The 23,206-nt window shown below is 54.2% G+C and overlaps 2 protein-coding genes across 3 annotated transcripts in view; both read right to left on the reverse strand.

Annotated features, from left to right (window-relative positions):
- LOC112643563 (IgGFc-binding protein-like) overlaps positions 1 to 9,127 on the reverse strand; it is a 16,313-nt gene extending 7,186 nt beyond the window's left edge. Inside the window, exons 1-3 of the mRNA XM_035699883.2 lie at positions 9,073 to 9,127; positions 7,250 to 8,560; positions 2,353 to 3,263 (exon numbers count right to left, since the gene is read on the reverse strand). Of these exons, the coding sequence (XP_035555776.2) occupies positions 2,353 to 3,263; positions 7,250 to 8,560; positions 9,073 to 9,127 (2,277 nt within the window). The remainder of the gene's footprint in view (positions 1 to 2,352; positions 3,264 to 7,249; positions 8,561 to 9,072) is intronic.
- A 1,654-nt stretch (positions 9,128 to 10,781) lies between these two features.
- Positions 10,782 to 22,372, reverse strand: LRFN3 (leucine rich repeat and fibronectin type III domain containing 3). 2 transcript variants are annotated; one of them, XM_025421615.3, is made up of 3 exons: positions 21,227 to 22,372; positions 18,419 to 19,874; positions 10,782 to 16,381 (listed from the first exon to the last, which is right to left on the reverse strand). In XM_025421615.3, the coding sequence occupies exons 2-3, from the start codon at positions 19,856 to 19,858 to the stop codon at positions 15,998 to 16,000; spliced, it is 1,824 nt and encodes a 607-aa protein (XP_025277400.1). In that variant the 5' UTR covers positions 19,859 to 19,874; positions 21,227 to 22,372; the 3' UTR covers positions 10,782 to 15,997. The 2 variants fall into 2 exon arrangements, with proteins under 2 accessions (XP_025277400.1, XP_025277399.1); XM_025421614.3 differs by having other exon boundaries at positions 18,432 to 19,874; positions 21,227 to 22,295.
- Between the last annotated feature and the right edge of the window lie 834 nt (positions 22,373 to 23,206).

Raw genomic sequence — 23,206 nt, forward strand, 5'->3', positions numbered from 1 at the left:
CAGAGGGAGAAGCAGGCGCCATGCAGGGAGCCTAACATGGGACTCGATCCCAGGTCTCCAGGATTTTGCCCTGGGCTGAGAGTGGTGCTAAACTGCTGAGCCACCCAGGCTGCCCTACTCTCAGACATCTTGATGCCACTTTCCTTTTTTTTTTTTTTTTTTTTAAAGATTTTATTTATTTACTTATGAGAGACACAGAGAAAGAGGCAGAGACATAAGCAGAGGGAGAAGCAGGCTCCCCATGGGGAGCCTGATGTGGGGCTTGATCCCAGTATCCCAGGATCACAACCTGAGCCAAAGGCAGACACTCAACCACTGAGCCACTGAGGTGCTCCCCCAATGCCACTTTCTTGATCCATTTTTTTCCTCCTTAGCATGTATCACCTTCAAACACACTACATAATAATTTGTATTTATTGCTGATCTCTCTCCACTAGAGCATAAGTACCATGAAAACAAGGATTTTGTCTGTCTCTGTCATTGATGTGTCCTCAGGGCCTTAAGCAAGATCTGGTATATACTAATAAAACATTTCTTTTTTTTTTTTTAATTTATTCATGATAGGGCAGCCCCCGGTTTAGGCCCGGTTTAGGGCCGCCTGCAGCCTGGGGTATGGTCCTGGAGACCCGGGATCAAGTCCTCCCGTGTCAGGTTTCCTGCATGGAGCCTGCTTGTGTCGCTCTCTGCCTGTGTCTCTGCCTCTCTCCCTCTCGCTCTCTCTCTCTCTCTCTCTCTCTGTCTCTACAAATAAATAAATAAAAATCTTTAAAAAAATAAAAAATAAAAAAATAAAATTTATTCATGATAGACATAGAGAGGGAGAGAGAGGTAGAGACACAAGCAGAGGGAGAAGCAGGCTCCATGCCAGGAGCCTGATGCAGAACTTCAGGATGGCACCCTGGGCCAAAGGCAGGCACTAAACCACTGAGCCACCGAGGGATCCCCAATAAAACATTTCTTAATCAATGAAGAAACTCAGGAGTGGTGGGTCCTTGGAAGAAAGGGGTTCATTTGATAAGAGTATAAATCTGGAGCCCTGAGAATTTAAAGGCGCTATGGGTTGGGGTGCTGTTGCTGGGGAGCCATAAGAGCACTTGGAAGACTCGATGACTCCGCAGTGGCAGGGTGAGCTCCCAAGAGGTGTGTGGAGGGGAGTATGGGGCATCATGGGCTTATTCATCAGGTCCTAGCATCTTATACTTCTGAGCTTTCTATATATTAGCCTATTTGATCCTCACTCCAGTCTGATGAGTTCAATCTTTTCATCAACCTGATTTCACAGATGAAGACACTAAGACCAAGAGAGTGTAAATAATTTGCCTAAGGTCACACAGATCACAGGTGGTCAACTTAGGATCTGAACTCAGGCCATCAGGTTCCGGAGTCCATTGTCTTTCCATAGTGGTGCTGAGGAGTGTGTTAGTATATCCATAACCTCATAGGTTTGCTCCCTCTAGCAACTCTGATTAAACATATTCTAGTCCCTACAACCTTCCAGAGTAATGCATCCAAAACTTCCCCGAGGAGAAATTTTTGACATACTAGTGGCTGCACGTGGTCCTAGGATAAGTCCAAAGCTTGCAGAATTTAGAGGTTCTAGTTGTCAGTGTTAGGGGACAATAAACATGGCAAACACTCCTCAGATGACACTTAGCATGATGAGATGGACTCTGTTCCAAGTGCTTTCTACACTGTTAACTCATTCCCACTGCACAGGAAGCTGTTAGCATAGGTGCTAGAGACCCATAATCCCTTATCCGCAATCCCCAAATGCAAAAGTGGTCTGAAGACTAAGATGTTTTGTGTATTTGACGTTAAAACATAACTGGCAGGGCACCTGGGTGGCTCAGTCGGTTAAGTACCTGCCTTCGGCTCAAGTCATGATCCCAGGGTCCTGGGATTGAGCCCCTCATTGGGGTCTCTGCTCAGCAGGGAACCTGCTTCTCCCTCTCCTGCTCCCCCTGCTTGCGCTCTCTCTCTGTCAAATAAATAAATAAAATCTTAAAAAAAAAAAAAAAGAACATAATTGGCAGCAAAAGCTGACCTGAACTCATGGTATGGCTACTTATCGTCTTAGTTTATCCTACTTAGTGTGAATAGTCAGACATTTCACTGCAGAGGTATTAATGTCTATAATTGTGTAACACCTATTGGGATTTATTGGGATTATTATAATATATAGCATTTGCATGATATGACCACTTGAAATTCCAAAATCTGAAATGTACCTGACCCCAAGCATTCTGGATAAGGGATTGTGGACTTATATAATTGCCTCCACTGTAGAGTTGACAAAAATGAGGGACAGAGAAGGATACAGTTTCCCAGGATTCCATACAAAATGATTCTTACCTGGACAAAGCCAAACTCATGCTTGAGAGCAGTGATGGTGACTCCAAAGATGCGCATTGTGACAAAGTGCATAGGCTGCCTCTCTCCAGAGCAGGCAATCCATAGCTGGAATGCAGGAAGGCCACCAGGGAGGGCCTGGGGGCAATGGCTCAGAATGTAGGTACAGCCCCCAGGCACAGGGAAAGAGTAGCCATCAAAAGTGTAGATGTATGGTAGCCCGGAAGCCCAGCAGGTACCTCCTGTGATGCTCTCCTGACCCTTAGTAGGGACCTCCTCTGTCTCTGATTTGGCCTCAGACACCATTTTGGAGTCAGACACAGTTTCAAATTCTTGCTTTGCCATGGTAGTCACAGCCTCCAAGCCTGGTTCAGTCACTGCCACCACCTGGAGCCCCAGCTTGACCACTGAGATGGTTTCTGACCTAGCGTTAGACACGGTCTTGGGTTCAGATTCAGGTTCAGCTATGGGTACTGTCAGGGTGAAAGATGCAGGTGCTGGTTCAGACACGACCAGGGTTTCAGGAATTGGTTCTTTTACAGCCAGAGGTTCAGATTCTGGTTTAATCAAAACCATAGATTCAGGCTGATGTTCATTTATGGCCACAGTTACAAGCCCTGGTTCTGCTTCAGGTGTGCTCTCTGATCCTGGTTTGGTCATTGCCATGGTTTTAGAGCTGAAGATGGATGCTGTTTTGGAGTCCTTGAGAGAGATTGTCTTGGGACTGAACATGATCTCGGTGGCCTGGGTGCTGGCTACACACTCAGGTTTGTGCTTCACAAGGTGACACATGGTCCCATTGGAACATGCATGGTCTTTACAGGATCCTGGGAGCTGGAGTAGCATCATCAGGGAAGACTCTAGCAGGGGATAGGATTCTGTGGAAGGGTTCCAATCTTCCTTAGTCAGAATATCTGGAGATGAGATGAGATGAAATGATGCAACAGAACTGGATCCTAGAATTTGGTCTCAGCCCTTTCCTGCCTCCAAGCCCTAGGTCTCCAGGATCATTGGAGACTCAACGTGCATAAGCTAGCATGGTTCCCAATCTAAAATGAAGTGGGCGCATATAATCAGAAAGAGAGGGTGAGGCTGAAGTACAATACAGAAATGGTCAGCACAGTGTGGGTATACAATAGGGCTGTGATGAGCTGGAGAGCATAGACTCTAAGGACACCATATTGGTTATTACAAAAATCTGTTCTCTCTTTCTCTGTGTGTGACTATCATAAATAAATAAAAAAGTAAAAAAAAAAAAGATTTAAAAAAAATCTGTGAGCCAGTAAGTCTAAATACTTCTGTGGGTTGATTTTGGCCAGTGAGGACTTCCAGTTTGCCATGTTAAGCAGCCTTAAGAATGTGTGTGTGTGTGTGTGTGTGTGTGTGTGTGTTCTGTGGGGATATAACTTCCCCATTTCCCAGGGAAGGGAGCTTTTTTTCATAGCTGTTGATATATGATGCTAGACACCTAAAAAATGAACTTTTAAGAGGTAACTTTGTTCTGTAGGGGTTTGCATATTTTCTTTTTTTTAAAAGATTTTATTTATTTATTCATGAGAGACAGAGAGAGAGAGAGAGAGTCAGAGACACAGGCAGAGGGAAAAGCAGACTCCACAGAGGGAGCCCAATAAGGGACTCAATCCCGGGACCCCAGGATGACACCCTGGGCCAAAGGTAGGCGCTAAACAGCTGAGCCACCCAGGGATCCCTGAGCCACCCAGGGATCCCAGGGGTTTGCATATTTTCTATCAAAACATAATACACACTTTCGGGATAGATTAGAATATGAATTAAAGTATCAGCTCTCTAGGATAGGAATGTTTGTATGTTGTACTTTGTTGCATTTCCAGTGCCTAGAAATGGCCTAGCCTGAAGTAAATCTAAAAAAAAAAAAAAATGTTGAAAATTAATAATAGCATTTACTGCGTGCCAAGCACCCTTCTATTAACTCATTTTTTAAAATGTCCCAACAGCCTTATGAAGTTGTTGAGATTATTATTCACACTTTGCAGAAGAGAAAGTTGAGGTTCAGAGAGATGACATGGCTTGCCCAAGATCACACAGCTTATAGTAGAATTTGAATCCAGGCCTTTTGTCCCCAGAATCCAGCTGTGAGCCAATTTTAATAAACGAATTGAAGTCCATGTTTTCATTTCTAAGAAATCCTAGCCTCTCTGACTATACCCACTTTTCTCTCATCTCCCTGGTCTCCCACTGTTTTTTTGGAACTGGAGGAGATTGATTCCAGGATTACACAGTAGCAAACTATATTCAGAACCATGGTCAGCGTCCAGCTACTCCGCTGTGCATAGCGCTGCACTCTGGCAGGCGACCAGCCTCTTTCCCAGCAGCCTGAGCAAGTTTTGCGTTTGCAGTTACGGCTTGCTCACTGTGTAGCTTTGGATGGCGATCTCTTGCCTTCAACCTTTAACTGCTTCTACTATAAAATGGGGATAATAGCGGTGCCCGGATAGCTCAGTCAGTTGAGCATCCAGCTCCTTGGGTTCATCTCAGGGCATGATCTCGTGGGTCCTAAGATTGAGCCCCAAGTGGAGCTCCAATGGGCAGGGAGTCTGCATTAAGATTCTCTCCCTCAGGGGATCCCTGGGTGGCTCAGCGGTTTAGTGCCTGCCTTCAGCCCCGGCGTGATCCTGGAGTCCCGGGGTTGAGTCCCACATCAGGCTCCCGGGGTGGGGCCTGCTTCTCTCTCTGCCTGTGTCTCTGCCTCTCTCTCTCTGTCTCTCATGAATAAATGGATGAAATCTTAAAAAAAAAAAATTCTCTTCCTCAGCTCTTCTCCCCCCCCCACTCTCTTTCTCTCTCTCTCAAATAAATGAATAAATAATTTGAAAAATGGGGAGAATAGAGACCTCCAGAGTGGCTGTGAGGAATGCATTACATAATGGACATACATTATATATAAAAGTATTTACCACTTAGCACATAAGTCTAGACTATGTGTGAAGCAGTACAAAATAAAACAAAACAAAACAGTGGCTAAAAACTTGTGCTCTGGGGATGCCTGGGTGACTCAGTGGTTGAGCATCTGCCTTTGGCTCAGGGTATGATCCCGGGATCCGGGATCGAGTCCCACAGTGGGCTCCCTGCATGGAGCCTGCTCCTCCCTCTGCCTGTGTCTCTGCCCACCCCCATTCTTTCATTAATAAATAAATAAAATCTTAAAAAAAAAAAAACAAAACTTGTGCTCTGGAAACAAGACTTGGGTTCAAATCCTGGCTCAGCCACTTTCCAGCTGTGTGAACTTGGCAAAAGATTTGATTCCCAGCCCTTCCCCTCCCCAGGAAAAAGGAATTATTACAATACTGTGATACAGTCAACCTTAAAGACAAGTGGGAAGGTGAAACAGCCGCTATTTTATCCCTTCCCCTGACCCCATTGTTTATATTTTAAGCTGTAGTAAAGAAAAAGAACTTGTGACCTTCAACAATAACTTCCTTTCTGAGCCCAGTGCCTGGCATATGATTTGGTGCACATTTAACAACTTATAACCATTATTATTCATTCCACAAATATTTACTAAGGGTTGGGGACTGTCCTAGAAGCTGGTGATTCTGCAGTAAACAAAAGATTTTTGTAAAAATTTGACCTCATAGGGCTATTTAGGGTGATGGAAATATTCTATAATTTGATCTAGGTGATGGTTACAAATGTGTATGTATATATGCAAAAATTCATCAGGCTATATGCCTAAATATTGCACAATTAAGGACACCTGGATGGCTCAGCAGTTGAGTGTCTCCGGCTCAGGGTATGATCCCAGAGTTCTGGGATTTGTCCTGGCAGGGAGACTGCTTCTGCCTCTGCCTGTGTCTCTGCCTCTCTTTGTGTGTTTCGCATGAATAAATAAATAAAATCTTTTTAAAATTGCATTAACTCTATCTTAGAACTTACTTAAAACTTATTATTTTTTAAAAGATAGATTGATTGATTTATGACACACACAGAGAGGCAGAGACATAGGCAGAGGGAGAAGCAGGCTCCCTGCGAGGAGCCGGAGGAGCCCAATGGGGGACTCAATCCCGGAACCCTGGGACCAGGCCCTGAGCCTAAGGCAGACGCTCAACTGCTGAGCCACCTAGCCATCCTTAAATTTTTTAAAAAAAAGCATTGACCTCAAGGAACAGATGGGAGAAAGAGAATAAGCATGCAAAAAGTGATATGAGGGCAGCCCGGGTGGCTCAGGGGTTTAGCGCCGCCTTCAGCCCAGGGCGTGATCCTGGGGTCCTGGGATCGGGCCCCAGGTCCGGCTCCCTGCATGGAGCCTGCTTCTCCCTCTGCCTGTGTCTCTGCCTCTCTCTCTCTCTCTCTCTCTGTCTGTGCCTCTCATGAATAAATAAATAAAATCTTTTAAAAAAGTGATATGAGCCATGAAAAAAAAAAAAAAGCAGGAAAGGGCTAGAGTTTGTAACGGATGGGGAATTACTATTTTAAATTGAGTGGTCAATTTGGCCTGAGTAAGAAGATGGCATTTGAGCAAAGACTTGAAGGAGATGAGGGTGAGATCCATAAAGATATCAGGGGGATGGTCAGTGTTAAGGCCCTGGAGCTGGGAGGAGAAAGTAAGTGTGGCTAGTGTGGCTGGAATGGACTGAAGGAAGGCCAAGAGTGAGAAGAGATGAGACCAGAGGGGTAATGAGAGCAGATTGTATGGGGCCTCATTAAACACTGTAAGGACTTTGCTTTTGCTGGGTGTAATAATAACTGCGTGGAAAGATTTTGAGTGGAGGAGGGAATGATTTGCATTTAAAAAAAACAACAACAACCCTGCTTCTCGGTCTTCTATGCGAGGAATTGCAGGTAGTATGATTTTCCCCGTCCCTGATCTGGAATCCCATCGCCGGCTCATCTTCCCAGTGTCTCGGGCCCCAGCGCTGCTCACCCTCGCTCGGCTGCCCCATGGCCTGGGTCCCGAAGCCCGCTCCAGGGGCGGTGCCGAAGCTAAGCACGCCCACCGGCATCCCGCGAGTCTCCAGCAAATGCACCACTCCGGGCTCAGGCCCATATGCCACCTCGGTCCAGACGAAACCCTGAGCGGGGCCCCGGCTCTCACCAGGATGCTGCCCGTGACGCGGCTCTGGGCCGCCGGGAATCAGGCGCCAGTACAGGTTGGGCAGCGGCTGCCGATCTAGGAGCACCGGGGTGGGCTCGCGCGCCAGCAGCACCGCTACGTTGGAAAAGCCCGGCTGCGCAGTGAGCGCAAAGCTGCGGCTGAACGCGTCCACCGGGGGCAAGAGAGCGAAGAAGGGATTGTAGGCGACGCCCCCGCGGGCCGCGGCTGCAGCCAGGAAAAGCACCTGCAGGCGGGCGGAGGAGCGCAGCACCAGGGGGCGCACTGGGTCCACCGCGAAGTGCAGCACGGCTCCGGGGCGCACGGCCCGCGCCCCATTGGCGCCGCCCCCCCAGAAGCTCAGGCTGCCGGGGCTGTCCGCCGCCACAAACACCTGGTCTCTGGGTCCGGGAGCCGCGGGCGCGAACGGCGGTATGGCATAGACGCGGCCCCAGTAATCCTGCGGCAGCAGTTGTTCGGACACGTGGCCACAGGCCTTATCTCTCGCTCGCAGGCAACTGTGGCCAGCCAGCAGCGCGACGGGATGAGTGGCCACGACGCGGGTGCCCGACAGGTCGCCTGCGCTCTGCACCTGCAGCGCCTGGAAGGGCTCCAGGCGCACGAGGAAGGGCCGGCCGGCAGCGCGCTCGACGCCATCCAGCAGGATGGGCACCGCTGGCGTGAGGCGCAGGCGCGTGGGCCAAGCGCCGGCCACCACCGCAAACTCCTTGTGCCGGTCGTGGGGCCGCAGCGACGGCGTCACCACCACGTAGCGAGTGCCCAGCAGGCGGCGCGGCAGCGCTAGCGCGGTGTCCAAGGAGGTGCGCCCACGCGCGTTCACCACCGTCACTCCCACGGGTCGCGACGCGGCCAAGCGCACGGCGGCCCCCGCCGCCCGCCGCGAGCCCCGCAGCTCCACGGCGCTGGGCAGGCGCACCCACGCGGTGGCGCCCGGCTGCAGGCTCAGCGCGCGCCGGAAAGGCGGTCCCCCCACCGGCTGCGCCCTCACTTGCACCGCCGTCGGGGGCCCCTTGGGCGGGGGCGACACGTACAGGCGGAAGCTGGGCTCCTCCGCGCCCCCATTCTCCAAGAAGGCGGTGACGAAGTAACGACCCTGGAAATCCACAAAGGCAACCGCAGGGCCTGAGGGAACCCGGAGGGGAGAGGGGGAGAGGAGGGAGTCAGCATAATCTGTTGGATTTTGAGGCCGGACACATCAGATTCTAATCCTGACCGCCCCGCTCTAGCCACGTCTACGTGGGCAAGGTACCACCTGCGGGCCTCAGTTTCATCTGTAAAAAGGGAGTGTTGGCAGAGCTGTGACAGATTAGATGAAATAATATATGTAAAGGCCGTGGAACAATGTCTGGTAAATATTAACTTAAAATAAAGTTGCTTCCTCTGAACCATCTGTGTCCCAGAAAGGCCTGCTCAGCCCCCTTCCCACAACTGGCTTGGCCAATCGCCGGCCAGAGTCTACCCAAATAGTCCTTGGTTCCAGCTGGCCGGGGCCCGGTCCCCAGAAGCTCCACCGTGGCCAATCCCCTGTGATAGAACCATGCCAGGCGACCCCAAGCCCCAGCCAGCACAACCAGTCCCCTGCTGCAGATCCAGACCAGCTCACCAGTCTTCTGCATGCCCCGTGGATCACTCACCCCACAGGAAGTCCAGGGCACCCAGGCACAGCAGGGCAGGGGGGAGGGCAGCCATGGCTGGGGAGGGGGTGGGCAGGCTCTCCTGCCAGTCTGCCTCCAGCCCTTGTAGTGCAGGAGCAGAGGAGCGCAGGGGGAAAGGCAAGGCTGGGTGTCCCACCTGCAGGGGCTGTGCAGAGGCCACTGTGTGCCAGTATTTATAGTCCCAGAGCCTGAGGCCTCACCTCCCTGGGTCAGTGCACCGGATGTCCCCATTAGCACTGGTTCCAGTCTGACAAGATGTCATTGATTGTAAGGAGGCCTCATCCTGTGGGTGGGGTCAGGGAGACGGGACAGAATCAGAGACGGAGGGGGAGGGACAGGTAGGGGGAGGTGAATCGGGAGACCAAAGGGGGCGGGGCAAGAATACCACGGTTTCCCAGGAAATCGGGACAGGACTCCACAGCCTGCCAAGGACAGAGAGGCTTCAGGCTTAAACTTTTGGGGCCCTGGGAAGGAGGGGCCCAGAAGCCTGGACCGCTGGGTTCTGAGGAAGGAGGGGGAAGAGACGCTGGACTTCTGTGTCTGAGGGAGGAAGGACTGGGGACTTGATCTCCTAGACAGAGGCAGGAGAGGACACCATGTGCTGGATGAGGAGGCCTGGAGGATATGGGGTGGAGTGCCCCAAGAGAAGACAATGGCTTCCACATGACTCTCCTCCTTCCAGAACGTCCTGAGCTGGAGAACAATGGAGTCGAACCCTACCTGGAGGATCCTGGACAAAGGACAGGCTGGGACTCCAGACAAGGAAAGGCAAGGGACCTTGGATACAATTTCCAGCCCCTTCTCACCCCCCCCCCCCAAGAACCTTTGCCTTTGGTACGGAGAGTAGGGGGAGAATTCAAGAAGGAATTCTTTCAATAGTTTCATTTCTCACCTGCTTAAGATCCTTCCCCTGCTCTTCAACACAAGCAGAGGAGGTGAAGGAAGGCTCCCCTGAGGGCACAGGGAACAACGTGGGTGTGTAAAAGGGTGGGCTTTTCAGGGAGTGCTAATCTCCTATGTGCTAGAGATGGAGTTGGGGGTAAGTGGGGGGCAGGCAAGGCCTATACAGCCAGGCTAAAGAGCTGGAGCTTTGTCCAGGAACCCAGGAGAGCCATGGTGGGTTCTATGCAGAGGAGGGTCAAGTTTGGTTTTATGAAGATTCTCTGGACCAGAGTGGGAAACTGAAGCCAGGACCCCTGGGGGTGCGGGGGAGATGCAGGGACCCAGGTGGTTGGGGCCAGAGAAGGGAGCAAGGCTAAGTGGAAGGGCTGCCAGGAGGCTGAGTGGAGGGTTGCTCTGAGGGGACCCAGGAAGAGGGACAGGTATGGGAAGAAGCTAAGGTCAATGTGCAACCCCCCCCCCCCATGTGAGAGGCCTGGGGCTGTCCTGGAAGCTGAGGGAAGCCAGGCTTGGGAGAGGGGCCGTGCTGGGGACAGATATATGGGGGTCTTCAGCAGAGAAAGAAAAGAGAAGCCTGGGGGCAGGTGGAGAGGTGCTGCCTCAGAAGGAGGTGAGTGGAGGAGCAGGAAGGGGGTCAGTTCCTAGCCCTGGGGGCATCAGCCACAGCATTTAGGGCTGTGGATAAAGAAGAAGTTCCCAAAGATCTGATGTTTCATCCGGAGGACTGGGGAGGAGTGAAGTGCACTCCAGGGGTTCCAGAGTTGAAGCCAGAATATACCCAGAATAAAGTCCTTTGAAGTCTTACATTTTATACTCTAAATTCTTGCCAATTTTGCATTCACTTTCATCAGTCTATCCATGTGAGTTCTCATATAAAGATTTTCAAGTACTTACCAGTGACACCCATTAACCTACCCTTGTGCACCCACCCAACAGTGAAAAATCTTCAAGTGAAAATGAAGCTCTGGATTCAGCCTGTGGCTTTGGGTCCCCCCCGGCCAGTCTCCTGGTGTATTAGGTGTCTGTCACCCAAGTATTCAAGGCTCTTCATACGCCCTCCCACAGTGACCAGACACTCTCACCCTTCCCACAGGCAGCCGAGCCTCCCACCCCGACCTTATTTTCGGTCGTGTGCCCCTGGCCACCTTCCCCAGTATAGACAGATGGATCTTTCTAAAGTCCAAACCTGACCCTGTCCCTCCACCATGGCTCCCCAGTGCCTCTGGAATGGAGTCCCAACTCGTGAGCCGTCAGCTCAGCAGCTGGCATCCAGCAACTTCTTGAGCCCACCCCTCACTCACACCCTCCTTCCTCTCCGTGCTCCAGCTACACAGAACTGCGGTCAGCTCTTCAAGGGTACGATCCTCTCTTCCTTTCTTGTGTTTGGCACACAATGTTCTCTGTCCTTGGAAGACTCTCTCTTCCTCTGGCTCTTTCTGTACATCCCTGAAGTATGCAGGGCACAGTGCAAAATGAACATGTGGAGTCCTTTGTTCAAAAATTATTAAGAATTTCACGATGGCGACAGCAGGGCATTCAACCAAGCGCAGGGCCTTTCTTAATGTGAGGTGCTGTGCGACTGTACAGGTCACACTGCCATGAAGCTGGCCCTGCATTCAGGAAATCACGGACTCACCCCACCTCCCAAGCCAGGCTCTGTAAGGAGCCCATTCTGGGCTCCCAGAATCCCTTGCACATAGACAGCCCCTTATCAGTCTTGCCTGTGCTTCCCTTATCCCAGCCATCTCCCCTTTGGGGTGTCATTGTTTGGTGAGCATGTATTTCCTCCACTGGACTGGAGCTCTGTGAAGGTGGGGTCTGGGGCTGGGTTGGTCACCGATGTGTTCCCAGCATTGCTCTGTACAAGTCAGGGCAACGCCACGCACTGACACCCGTCCTTGCTTTTGGGAAGCATGAAAGGGCACAGGCACCAGGAAGGAATCAGAGGCAGAGGCCATGGTCGGGTTCAACCCAGAAGAGAAGCAACCCTTTCCGGAGGACCCCTTTATCAGACTCTCCCACATATGTGCCCACGGAAACGAGCTGTGAAACCTTGGCATTAGCTGAGGCCTTGTAAGGAAGGGATCACAGACACCGAGACACTCAGGCCCCGGGGCAGATTAGCCGCACCCAGACACACAGGTGGGATGTGGCAATGCGCAGACAGGGGAGCATCCTGGTATCAGGACTACGGTTACTTCGAGAAAACGCTCCAGTAGCCTGGAACTTTGGTTCCAGAAAACCTGGCCTCAAAAATGTGCAAAGGCATTCTCAAAGCCACACAGGGGAGGGACCGTGGAAGGAGCAGTAGCGCTCCCGGGGCTCAGGAAATTGGTGGACTCCGTTGGGCAGGGCTGGATTTTAACTTTAAATTCGAGATACATGTGATCATATGTCCATAGGAGTATTGTTCCTGCATGGGGGTGAGGGATGATCCAGGCACCCTGTTGGGGAGGCCAAGGGGGCCACGCTAGAGGAACTAGCCTGCCCGCATGTATCCCCTCCCACACTCCTTGTTTCCAGACATATAATTAGCGTGTCCCCCTTCCAGGCCTGCATTTCCTGTGTCCACATTCTCCCCAATCAGCCGCAGTCTCTGCTTTGCAGAACCAACATCCACTATCTGCCCGGTACTTGAACCTGGAAAAAGTTCTTACAGAGACGGTTGCTTCCTCATCTAATGGATGGATCCTTGGATATCAGACACCAGGGGGGTCCCACAGCTCTTCTTTCCAGTCTCTGCAATCTTGCCTGAGAGCCAGATCATTGGATAGTGGTCCACCCTGTCCTCCTCTGTATAGGGGACAGAGGCCTCTGGTGAGGTAGTCTCAAATCTCTCTCCAGCCCATCCACTTCAGGTCCCAACCTCATTTGGGGTCAGTGTTTTGCTTGGACCATTGCAGTAGCCCCTTCCCTGGTCTCCCTTCTTCACTTTCGTCCCCCACGTGCAAACAGACCGACCCGACCACTGGAGCTTCCTGAAGAGGAGGGAGCACTATTCTCCTCACTGTTCAGAACCTCCAGTGGCTTCTCATGCCACTTATAATAAAATCCCAGCAGCCTACAGGGTCCTGTATCATCTGCCCCCTTTCCAGCCTCAACACTGCATCCTTCCCTCACCCCATCTCAGCAGCCCTCTCCCAGCCCCTAAACTTCTACACATTCTGTTCCATTTGCATGGGATGCCCTTTCCACCTCCCCTCCCCCCAGTGCAGTTAACTCCAACCTGAGCATCCTTCACAGCTCAGCTGAGATGTCACTTCCTCCAGGAAGCCTCTCTCAACGCCAGTTCCCGGGTCAGGTCTCCTGGTTATAGGGTCTCCCAGTCCCATGTATCTCTCCTACATGCTCCATCCCCACAACAGCCTTCGCCACAGATGCTTTATACTGGCTTGTGTGATTATTCAACATTTGTCTCCCCACCAAATGGTGAGATGTGTGAGGCCAGGACCTGTGCCTGTATTAGCTCAGTATTGAATTCCCAGCATGCTGCACAAATAGGCACACAATAAATTGTTCAAATTGAAAAATAAGGGTTAAGGAATGGTGCACTCTGTCTCCGCCTTGTGGCAGCAATTGGCATTTTGAAATTGGCACCAGATCTCCAATCTTCCCACTCCCTAGGGCGCCTACCCTTTTGCCAAGACGCCTCCCTCACCCTGATGGCTTCACCTGACCTCAGCCACCAAGGGTAACAAACAAGAAGGACCTCATTATGCTTGTGGAGGACTCTGGAGTCAGGCCAGGTCCCTGGGACTCAGATTGTTCCTATAGCTGGTGGAAGATCGTTTTCAAAGCCTACAACCCACCAAGAAAACCGTTGCAGAATCTAGGATGTTATCCCATGAGGACAAGGTCATGTGCACCAGGTCTTGAGAATGGCCAGTCCAGTCTTGGGCCCTCTTCACCATGCCCCTCACACCAGCATCACTCCAGAGAACCCTCACAGGACTTAAGCCCATCTCCCCCATCCCCATCTTCTCTGTCCCTGGACCCACCACCAGAGGAGGCGTAGGGTCAGAGAACACTATTCTTCTTACTGCCTATCCCATTCCTGGATCTCCAATGAGCCCCAGTGTTACCAAGGCCCAGAGTTTGGTCTTCCAAACCTCCAGGTCTGGTGTCTGAGGGGGATCTAAGGCGGCCCAAGACAGAGTGAGGACCAGCCTTGCAGAGATGTAGTGCTGATTGGTCCAGATTAACCAAAACCAGGCCCTAGACCCACAGAATCACAGGGTCTATGCTCCCTACTTACACTTTCTTAGCTCCTACTCTCAAATTAGCTGAATCTGGGATCCCTGGGTGGCGCAGCAGTTTGGCGCCTGCCTTTGGCCCAGGGCGCGATCCTGGAGACCCAGGATTGAATCCCACGTCGGGCTCCCAGTGCATGGAGCCTGCTTCTCCCTCTGCCTATGTCTCTGCTTCTCTCTCTCTCTCTCTCTCTCTGTGACTATCATAAATAAATAAATTTAAAAAAAATTTTAAAAAAATCTCAAATTAGCTGAATCTGGCACCTACCCAACCAATCCCCTAACACCACTCTCACTGAGGAGGTCACCATGGCCTGATACATTAAACACAATAGTCACTTGGGTTTGACCTGACTGGTTTGCTTCACTCTGTCCCTCCATCTGCTGTTCCTATTTAGTCTTTGTCAGGTTTTTCTTTGCCTGTCCCTTAAACATGGAAAGTCCCAGAAGCTGTCTCATCACCCCATTGGCCTCATTCCCCATCTCTGCTGATAATAGCCTTCTTTTCTTCATAGACCAGGGTCCTGAGGCCTGCCTCCTGGCTACCACCTCCTGGACATCCTCTGCCCACCCCCATTCACCAAGTCCCCCATTGCCCTCAGCATCTTCCCTAACCTGTATCTCCTTCCTGGTCCTGCATCAGATGGTTCCACAGTCCCCACCCCTGGCCAGAGCCCTGGGCCTCACTCTGGATACCTTCCTCCCCCACAGCCCTTCAGCTCCATAACCCATCCATTCAGCTTCCTCTCTCACCTACCCCCTACTCACTTCTCTCACCTTTCCCCCAGCCGTGGCCCGGTCCTGCCTTGTCCTTGTCCTTACCCACCTTGGCTTCCCTCAGGCTCCTAGCTTCGGTTTCCCCCCCGGTCCATCCTCTTCACGATAGCTAGAGAGATCCTCCAAAGCCCATTCCTGGCTCTGACCCTCCCCTGCATAGAACCCTCCATGGCTCCCCAGTACTATCATCAGGCCAGAGTCTGAGCTCCTCAGCCTGGAGCTCCTGGACCCTGCTTGCCCCTCCTGCCTTACCTCTACCACCAGACCCCCAGCCTCTGGCATTTACTAAGTTCTTGCTTGTGCTGGGCCCTCTGCCTGGAACAGCTTTCCCTTTGCTCTTTGCCCAATTATCTCCTTCTGATGTCATGCTCAGATCTCATCCTTCCTCCAGGAAGCCTCCCTGACCACACCCTAGGCTGAGTCAGGCACCTTTCCTGGGCTTCCACAACCTCCGAAGCATCCCTCATCACCACATCTCTGATCACAATGAACTTTCACTGTCCGAGCAGGGCTTGGGGCCATCTGAGTCACCCAGCACAGGGCACACCCAGAAGGCATGCTCTTGGCATTCTGTTGACTGAATGGATGACCATCCTCAGCCTCATCCCAGGAACTTCAGACAGAACAGAGTGGTGGTCTCTCCCCAGAGGAGGCCTTCCCAACTCCAGACCCCTGCACGATCCCTCCCCAGCCCCCACAGACAGAGACAAGGGCAAGGGCCCAGGCCCAAGCTTAGAAAAATAGGACTTTCTTGTTGTGCCCCGGTGCCCCCGACACCCTCCCCATCAGAGTTTTAAAAACCGTGAGCGATTTGGTGAGTCTGAGGCCAGGTCCCACGGGGCGCCTGGGTCCTCCCACCCCTGGGGCCAGAAGGGCCGTGGAGGTGGGCCCGAGGCTAGGGTCCCGTGGGTTCGTGGCTGGGCCTCCAGGGCTCACAGTCCAGTTGGACCACGGTGTGGGCCCTGGGCGCAGCGGGCTCAGGGGCGGGCGGCGCCGGCGTGGGGCCCAGGGCGCCGTTGGTCTGCGAACAAACGCTGCTGACGGGTGCAGGTGCCTTGGCCTTGCCCGGGGGCTGGCCGCCGTGCACCTTGTAGCGCATGAGCAGCACGAAGATGAAGACCAGTACCGAGGCCACGATGACTCCGCCAAGGGCGATGATCATGGTGCCGCCCAGGAAGGGTGCGTGCGGGGCCCCGCAGGGCCGCAGCGCCGGCTCGGTGGAGAAGCGGGCGCAGCCCACGGGCCGCGTGGCCGTCAGCCCGGTGGCGCCGTCCTCGTACACCGCCAGCACGCACAGATCGTAGGTGCGGCCCGACGCCAGGTCCGACAACAAGAAGGAGCGGCTGTCGGCGGGAATCATCCTGGGGGGACAGGCGGGCGGGGGTCAGGTCTCTGGCTGCCCAGGCCGCACCCTGCCCTCTGCCCCCACCTCCGCGCCCCCTCGCTGGTTGGCAGGTTTCCCCCCAGCCCGCCCTTCGCCCCTGAGCTCCTGCCCACCGCTGCCCCAAATTCCCTGGTCAGCCTCTTGCGCGATAACCCATCGGCGGGTCTTCTTAGCATCCCGGCGCCTGCCGCTCAATCCCCCGGTTTAATCTCCTCCTAGCCCAGTGCCCAGATTCCCTCCAGGGCCGCTGCCCACCGCATCTCTGCTCTGCCGCCCAGTTTCACCGCAGCCTCTCGGCCCCACTTCCCTGAGGTGCAACTTTCCCTCCAATACCACCTCCAGGTCTCCCACTAGACCCCTGCCCACCTTCCCCAGTTCCCGGGCCGCCTCTCCTTCAGTTGGGGCCTGATTTCCCTTTTCCAGCTGCCCCCTTATCCTCAAGTGTACAGCTAGCATTCCCTCCTCGGACCTCCTGAACCCCCACACGGCTGCTGCCTGCTTTCCTTCTCCCCTGCCAGTGAATGTCCCCCCAGCCCCATCGCCTTATTATGGTTACTGTATCTACAGCCAGTGAGCCCTCAGCTGATTCTGCTCTCATGAAACTGATGTGCCTCAGCCATCACAGCTGATTTTTCTCCCTGTTGCCTTATTTCTTCCAGCTCCGATTCCCGATTCCTTTTTTTTTTTTTTATCTGTTGCCTGGTTTTTATTTATCCTTACCTTTCCCATTTCCTTTTATCCTTAGCACCCATTCCACTTTATTTTCTCTTGCAGCAGAGCACCCTGCTGGAGATTTAACTTGTTTTATAATCTATCTTATTCCTAAACTGCTTTAATGAGGGAGTTACAGGGAACTCTGTGATTGTCTCTGAGAAGGTGGCTGCCTAGGAGAGCATTTGTCTCATCCCCTGCCAGGTAATGTGGGCAGGCTTTGTGGGATTTTCAGGTGTGGGCCCTCCATGGAGCCTACTCCCCCTCCAGGGAGCACTGCCATCTGAAAAAGGCAACAGAATAAGCTTGCTAGATTTCCAGGACTGAAAAAGGAAATCAACTGATAATCTCTTAAGGTGTGGACCCCTCAAGAAGGAAAGGGGACCCAGGTACTGGATTTATAGGGTGTACAGCCCAGGTGTTGGGAGGCCCAGTCCTCTGCAGCCAGGCCTTGGGGACTGCACCCCTGGCCTCGCCTGGCAGTGACAAGAGCGAACAATCCACAGCCATCCATGCAAGGTTAGACTTGGGTGAGAAATGTCAGCAGCATCTGGATCAGAGCCACCACTACTGACCACATGTGGCCAGACACAGCAGATGTTCCAAATGCTCTCCAGCTCGGGGGCAGAAGAAGTATTGACCACCTCTCAGAGTGTATAAGCCCCAGATTTTCTTCTACTATTTGCAACAATTAAATAGAGAAGGGAATCACTAACAGTGGGTGGGCAAATTCAATGTTCCTAGGTATAATTTGACTTAGAAAATAAAAAATTGAGACGTCACCATATTAGAATTCTAAACATGTGGAGCAGTTTACAAACTTGAAGCCTGATCTCTGTTCAGCCTCCTCCTCATTTTCCTTCTAACCTCTGGTCTGAATTCCTTTGCAGCACGGCCCCCTCATTTCATTTTCCCCATGAACTCTCTACCTTCCCATTTGATCTCCTTTCCTTCCCGCAACTTAGCTTACATCTAGTCCTAGCCTCTGGAAACACCTGGTTCCTCTTTACCTTTATATTCAGTTTGACTCCAACCTGGCTCCCCCGCCCCCTGATTAGCTTTTTACTCTTCTGGACTGATTACTTTTTTATATCTGCTACTATTTTCTTGTGCTGCCTTATTTCTTTTTATCACTACTGCCAGATTTCTTTTACCTTCTCTGCCTGATTTCTTTTACTTTTGCTGTCTGATTTCCTTTGTACCCTTCCGCTTCCTTTCTCAGCTGTGTTGCAGCCTGGGGTGTCAACAAGATGTATCTTCAACCCTCCCTCCAACTCAGTCTGCCACCCATGCTGCCCGCTACCTGGACCCTGCACCTGTAGACGAGGATGTCGTCGGCTGAGCTGTTGTACTGGATCTGGTACATGCGGATGCCTGGGATAGGCCGCTGATCCGGCCACTGGACAAGAGCAGCAGTGGCCCCGTGCTCAGTCACCTGGACACCACGGTCGGGAGGGGGCCCAGTGTCAGCTGCCTTGGCCGAGGCGGAGGCGGAGGCTGAGGCGGCAGAGGGCGGGGTGAGGGCATCAGGATCCCCGTCCCGCGGGGGGTCACAACTGGTGCTGTTGGCTAGCTGGGGAGGTGGGGGGGGACCCACAGTCAACTCAACAGCAGCGGTGGCCTCGCCAGCAGCATTGGCCGCAATGCAAGTGAAAATGCCACCATCGCCCGGCTCGGTGACCAGCAGCTCCAGCGTCCCGTTAGGGAAGGCACGAGCACGGCTCGAATTGCCCACCAGCCGGCCCTGGGGTGACACCCAGCGCACGCGGGGCTCGGGGTCCCCCACAGCCCGGCAGCGCAGGGCAGCTGGCCGGCCCGCAGGCACCGCCAGCGGCGGGGAGCGGTGAGTCACCACAGGGGGCTCGCACACGAACTCCTCCTCACCCACAGCCCAGAAGTAGCGGCCACCCAGAGCCGGCGGGGAGGCGCAGGCCTCCAGGTCGTCCTCCCGGGCCAGCCGCCGCAGCCACACCAGCTCGCAGTTGCAGTGGAGGGGGTTCCCGCCGAAGGCCAGCACCAGCGCCGAGGCGGGGGAGCCGCGGGGCCTGGCCAGCAGCGGCAGGCGGGAGAAGAGCGGGTCGGGCGGGATGGTGGTCAGGCGATTGGAGGTCATGTCCAGCCGTGCCAACTTGTGCAGGCGGGAAAAGGCGCCGGCGGGCACGGAGGCCAGCAGGTTGTGGTCGAGGCCCAACGTGTTGACGTTGCCCAGGCGGCCCAAGGCCTCCCAGGGCAGCTGCTCCAGGTTGTTGTAGGACAGGTCGAGATCCTCGAGCGTCTCGGCGCAGTCGTCCAGGGCACCGGCCGCCAGGGCCGCCAGCTGGTTGTTGCTCAGGATGAGGTGGCGCAAGTTGACCAGGCCGCGCAGCTGACCCTCGCCCAGCGAGGTCAGCCGGTTTCCATCGAGGTGCAGGGCGCGCAGGGCGCGCAGGTCAGCAAAGGCGCCGGCTGCCACGTGGCGGATGGTGTTACGCGACAGGCTCAGATGCAGCAGGCCGGTCATGTTGGCCAGGTCGCGGCGGCGCACGGCCGCGATGAAGTTGTCCGCCAGGCGCAGCTCGGCTGCCCGGCGGTCCAGCGAGGGGGGCACGAACAGAAGGCCGGCCCCCGGGCACAGCACACTTAGGGGCAGCGACTGCGTCTGGCAGCGGCAGCGGCGGGGACACGGGCTGGCTGTGGCTGGCTGGGACGGAGACGAGGCGGGGGCCAGCGGCAGCAGGCACAGGAGCAGTGGGAGGACGGCCATTGCGGGCGGGGGCGGCCTACAGGGAAGAAGGGGGGCATTAGGGCAGGCGGAGGCCAGAAGAGGGGTGCCAGAGGGCATGAGGGTGGCTCAAGGCCAGGAGGGAAGGTCACGGTGGGCTGAGAGCAAAACAGTGGAGTCAAAGATGGTCAGGCAGAGGAGTGGGAGTGGTCAGAAGGATCAAAAAGCAGAGGAGATGGTCAAAGACTCAGAGGGAGGTGTCGTGGAGGGACAGAGGGAGCAGAAATGAACAAAGACAGTCAGAGGAAAGGAGGTAATTAGAGATGGTCAGAGACAGAGGACCTGGGAGGGTTGATCAGTGGGCAGAAGGGAAGCCAGAGGGCTTTAAACGTGGTCAAAGACACGGTGAAAGACGGCCAGAGAGAAGAGGCGGTCAGTGTGGTGGGAATGATTAGAAGTCGTCAAACATGACCAGAGAAGGGAGGTGGTCAGAGGTGGTCCAGAAGATGAGAGGTGGACAGAGGAAGGGACATGGTCAGGGATGGTCAGATCCAAGAGAGAGATGGTCAGAGATGGTCAAAAGCCAGAGAGGTAGTCAGATAGAGGAGGAAAGGACGGACATGTCAGAAACAGTTGGAGATGAGGACAGCTGTCAGGATGGTGGGTGCCAGGAGAGGTCATCAGAGGGAGGAAAGGCAGCCAGAGATACTGGAAATGATTAGAGAACTCCAGGGCTCAAGAGAGACGGAGAGAAGAGAGGTGGTCAGTAAGGGTCAGAGATGGTCGCATGGTCGTAGACTGGCAGTTAGGATAGGCAGAGGGAGGGGGCCGAGAGCAATGGGAAAAGATGGTCAGAGGCAGGCCAGGGCTGAGAGAGTCAGGGGTGGGCAAGGGCAAGAGGGCTAGTGGAAGATGATCAGAGAGAGGTAGGGCGGGCAGAGATGCCAAAGGTGGTCACTGAGTGAAGCAGCAGACAGAGGTGGCCTGGGAGAGAGGTGGTGGATGGCAGTGGCAAAGGTGATCAGAGCCAGGAGTGGTGAACAGAGATGGTCAGTGACAGAGACGGTCAGTGAGAGGAGCGGTGGCCCGGAGAGGCGTCTGGAGACGGTCAGATGAGATAGGTGGTGGGAAGAAACTGGGGAACAGAGTGAGAGATCAGAGACCTGGAGGTGCCATCAACTGGGGAAGAGGAGGTCAGAGAGGGGCAGTGCTGGTCAAATAAATGTCCAGAGAGTACGTGAAGCACAGCAGGAGCTGGAGGCAAACCCTTGGAGGAGGGGGGCGGGATATCTGTGTCCTGGGCAAACCCCACGGGTGCCCAGGGGGACCTCGTCCTCACTTACCTCCACCCCCAGCCCCAAAGTTCCTCCCAAGTCCCTCCCCACCATGGGGGTCCCCCAATAGCCTTACCTGAGCTGGAAGCCGCCCCAGGGAGCAGAGTCCTCAAGCTCCAAGGGGTCAGGGGTCAGGGCTCTGGAGGGGGGGCCTGGTCATGCCTTCTCTGTCCCCAAGGCCTCTGTAGAGGGTCTGTGTTGTGTCTCAGCCCAGATCTGTGGCCATGGAGTCTTTAGACCTTATTACTTGGGGTCCTAGATCTCTAAATACAGGACCTCTAGGGTCCAATTTTAGAGACCCAGGCTCCAGTTTGGGTTGATCAGAGCCAGTGTCTCCTAGCTCTGGGCTTGGGATACTAAACAGCCAAATGGAGAGCTGAGGGTCTGAGTCTCAAGCCCAGTCCAGGGATCCAATACTGGGGTGCTGGGTTCAGATATTGGGGTTCCGAGTCAAGATTTGGAGGTCTCTAGCTCTCAATTTCAGCATTCGGGTCTGCAGCAAGGACTTCAGGCTCAAACCCAGGTTTAGGCCCCTTGGAATGCCAGGGTTCAGATCTTGGAATTTGAAGCCTAAATCTCAGGGTTCAGGCCCCAATTAGTGGGTTCCAGTTACAGATATGGGAATCTGGTCCCAGATTTCAAGGTCCCAGGCACAGCATTCAGAGTTCAGTTCCAGATTTGGGGTTTTAGATGCGAAATCTTGAGGTTCAGGCTCCAAATCTGGGGGTCCATATTCCAAGTCTTGGGGTTCCCGAGACTGATGTTGAGATTCCAGCCCCAGACACTAGGTGTTCGGGCTCCAGGTCTTGGGGGTCCCAGCCCCAGATCAGGGTCTCAGGCTCAGGTTTCCAGATCTCTGGATCCAACCTCAGGGTGCAGGCCCCCGGTGTCGGGGTGCGGGCCCAGGGTCTGGGGCGGCGTGGTCCCGGCTTGCTTCCTGGGCTGCGGCGGGGGACTGGCCGGAGGGAGGGGGGCGGATGCGGTTGGGGGGTGGCAAGGCAGCCCCGGGGGCCGGGGTGGGGCGAGGCCTGGGCGAGGACAGACGGACAGGCAGGGACACGCGGGGTGGAGGCACCGCAGCGCAGGTGGGGGCGCAGGGGGGAGGGGCCACGCTCAGAGACCCCTCCCCCGCCGGGGCCGGGGCGGGGGCCGGGCGGGGGCCGGGCAGGCGGGCCGGGTCCGGGCGCTCCCGCGGCCTCCTCGCCGGGAACCCAGGGCCTCGCGCGCGCCCGCGCTTAAAGGCGCAGGCCCCGCGCGTGCCCGCGCTTAAAGGTGTAGGCACCCCCCTCAAAGGCGCGCGTCGGGCCCCACCTCTCTTGGAGCGGCCCTGGCGTTGCTTGGGAGAGAGAAAAAAAATCCTTGGATACAGAGAGACACAGAGACTGAGACGAGGAGACACTCAAATTGAGAGAGAGACAAAAAATGGGCAGGGTTAGATGGAGAGACAAGAGTAGAATGAGAGACGCAGAGAGAAAGACACGTATTCAAGGAGAGATGGAAATACACAGAGACGGTGGGAAACCCAGAGAGAGAGAGACAAGGACAAGACAGAGACAAAGACAGAGACATAGAGAAAGTCAAAGAGACAGAGACACGGGTGGGCTGGGGGTGGCAGAGACTGAACAGGGGCAACTCATCTGTGAGGATGGGTATGTGTATTTGTGTGTGTGTTCAGTTCTTTGCATGTGGCTTTCCATCCCAGAGCCTCTGGCCCCCAAGCCTGTCACCTGCTCCTTTGTCTCAGCACCACCTCCCTGGAATGTCCTTCCCTAGGTGGAGCTTCCTTACTTGGACCCCGGGCAGCAACAGGCCTGATCTTTCAGTCCAGAGAGGAGACTCTGCTCCTTCCCAAGCCTCCTTGCCCTGGCTGCAAGGGAAAACTTGGCTCCCAGAACCTGTGCCCTCTGGAATTACAGCTAGACCTCAAGATGCACTGGATGGATATCCCATGGGGGTTGGAAAAGATAGGAAATGGGACAGAAGCAGGGGGATGGACAGATTGACCCAGAGGCCCTATAGAGGACTCTGACAGAACTGTACTAACACAGGACTCATC

The sequence above is a fragment of the Canis lupus genome, chromosome 1 (genome assembly GCF_003254725.2).
Source record: "Canis lupus dingo isolate Sandy chromosome 1, ASM325472v2, whole genome shotgun sequence".
NCBI lineage: Eukaryota > Metazoa > Chordata > Mammalia > Carnivora > Canidae > Canis > Canis lupus.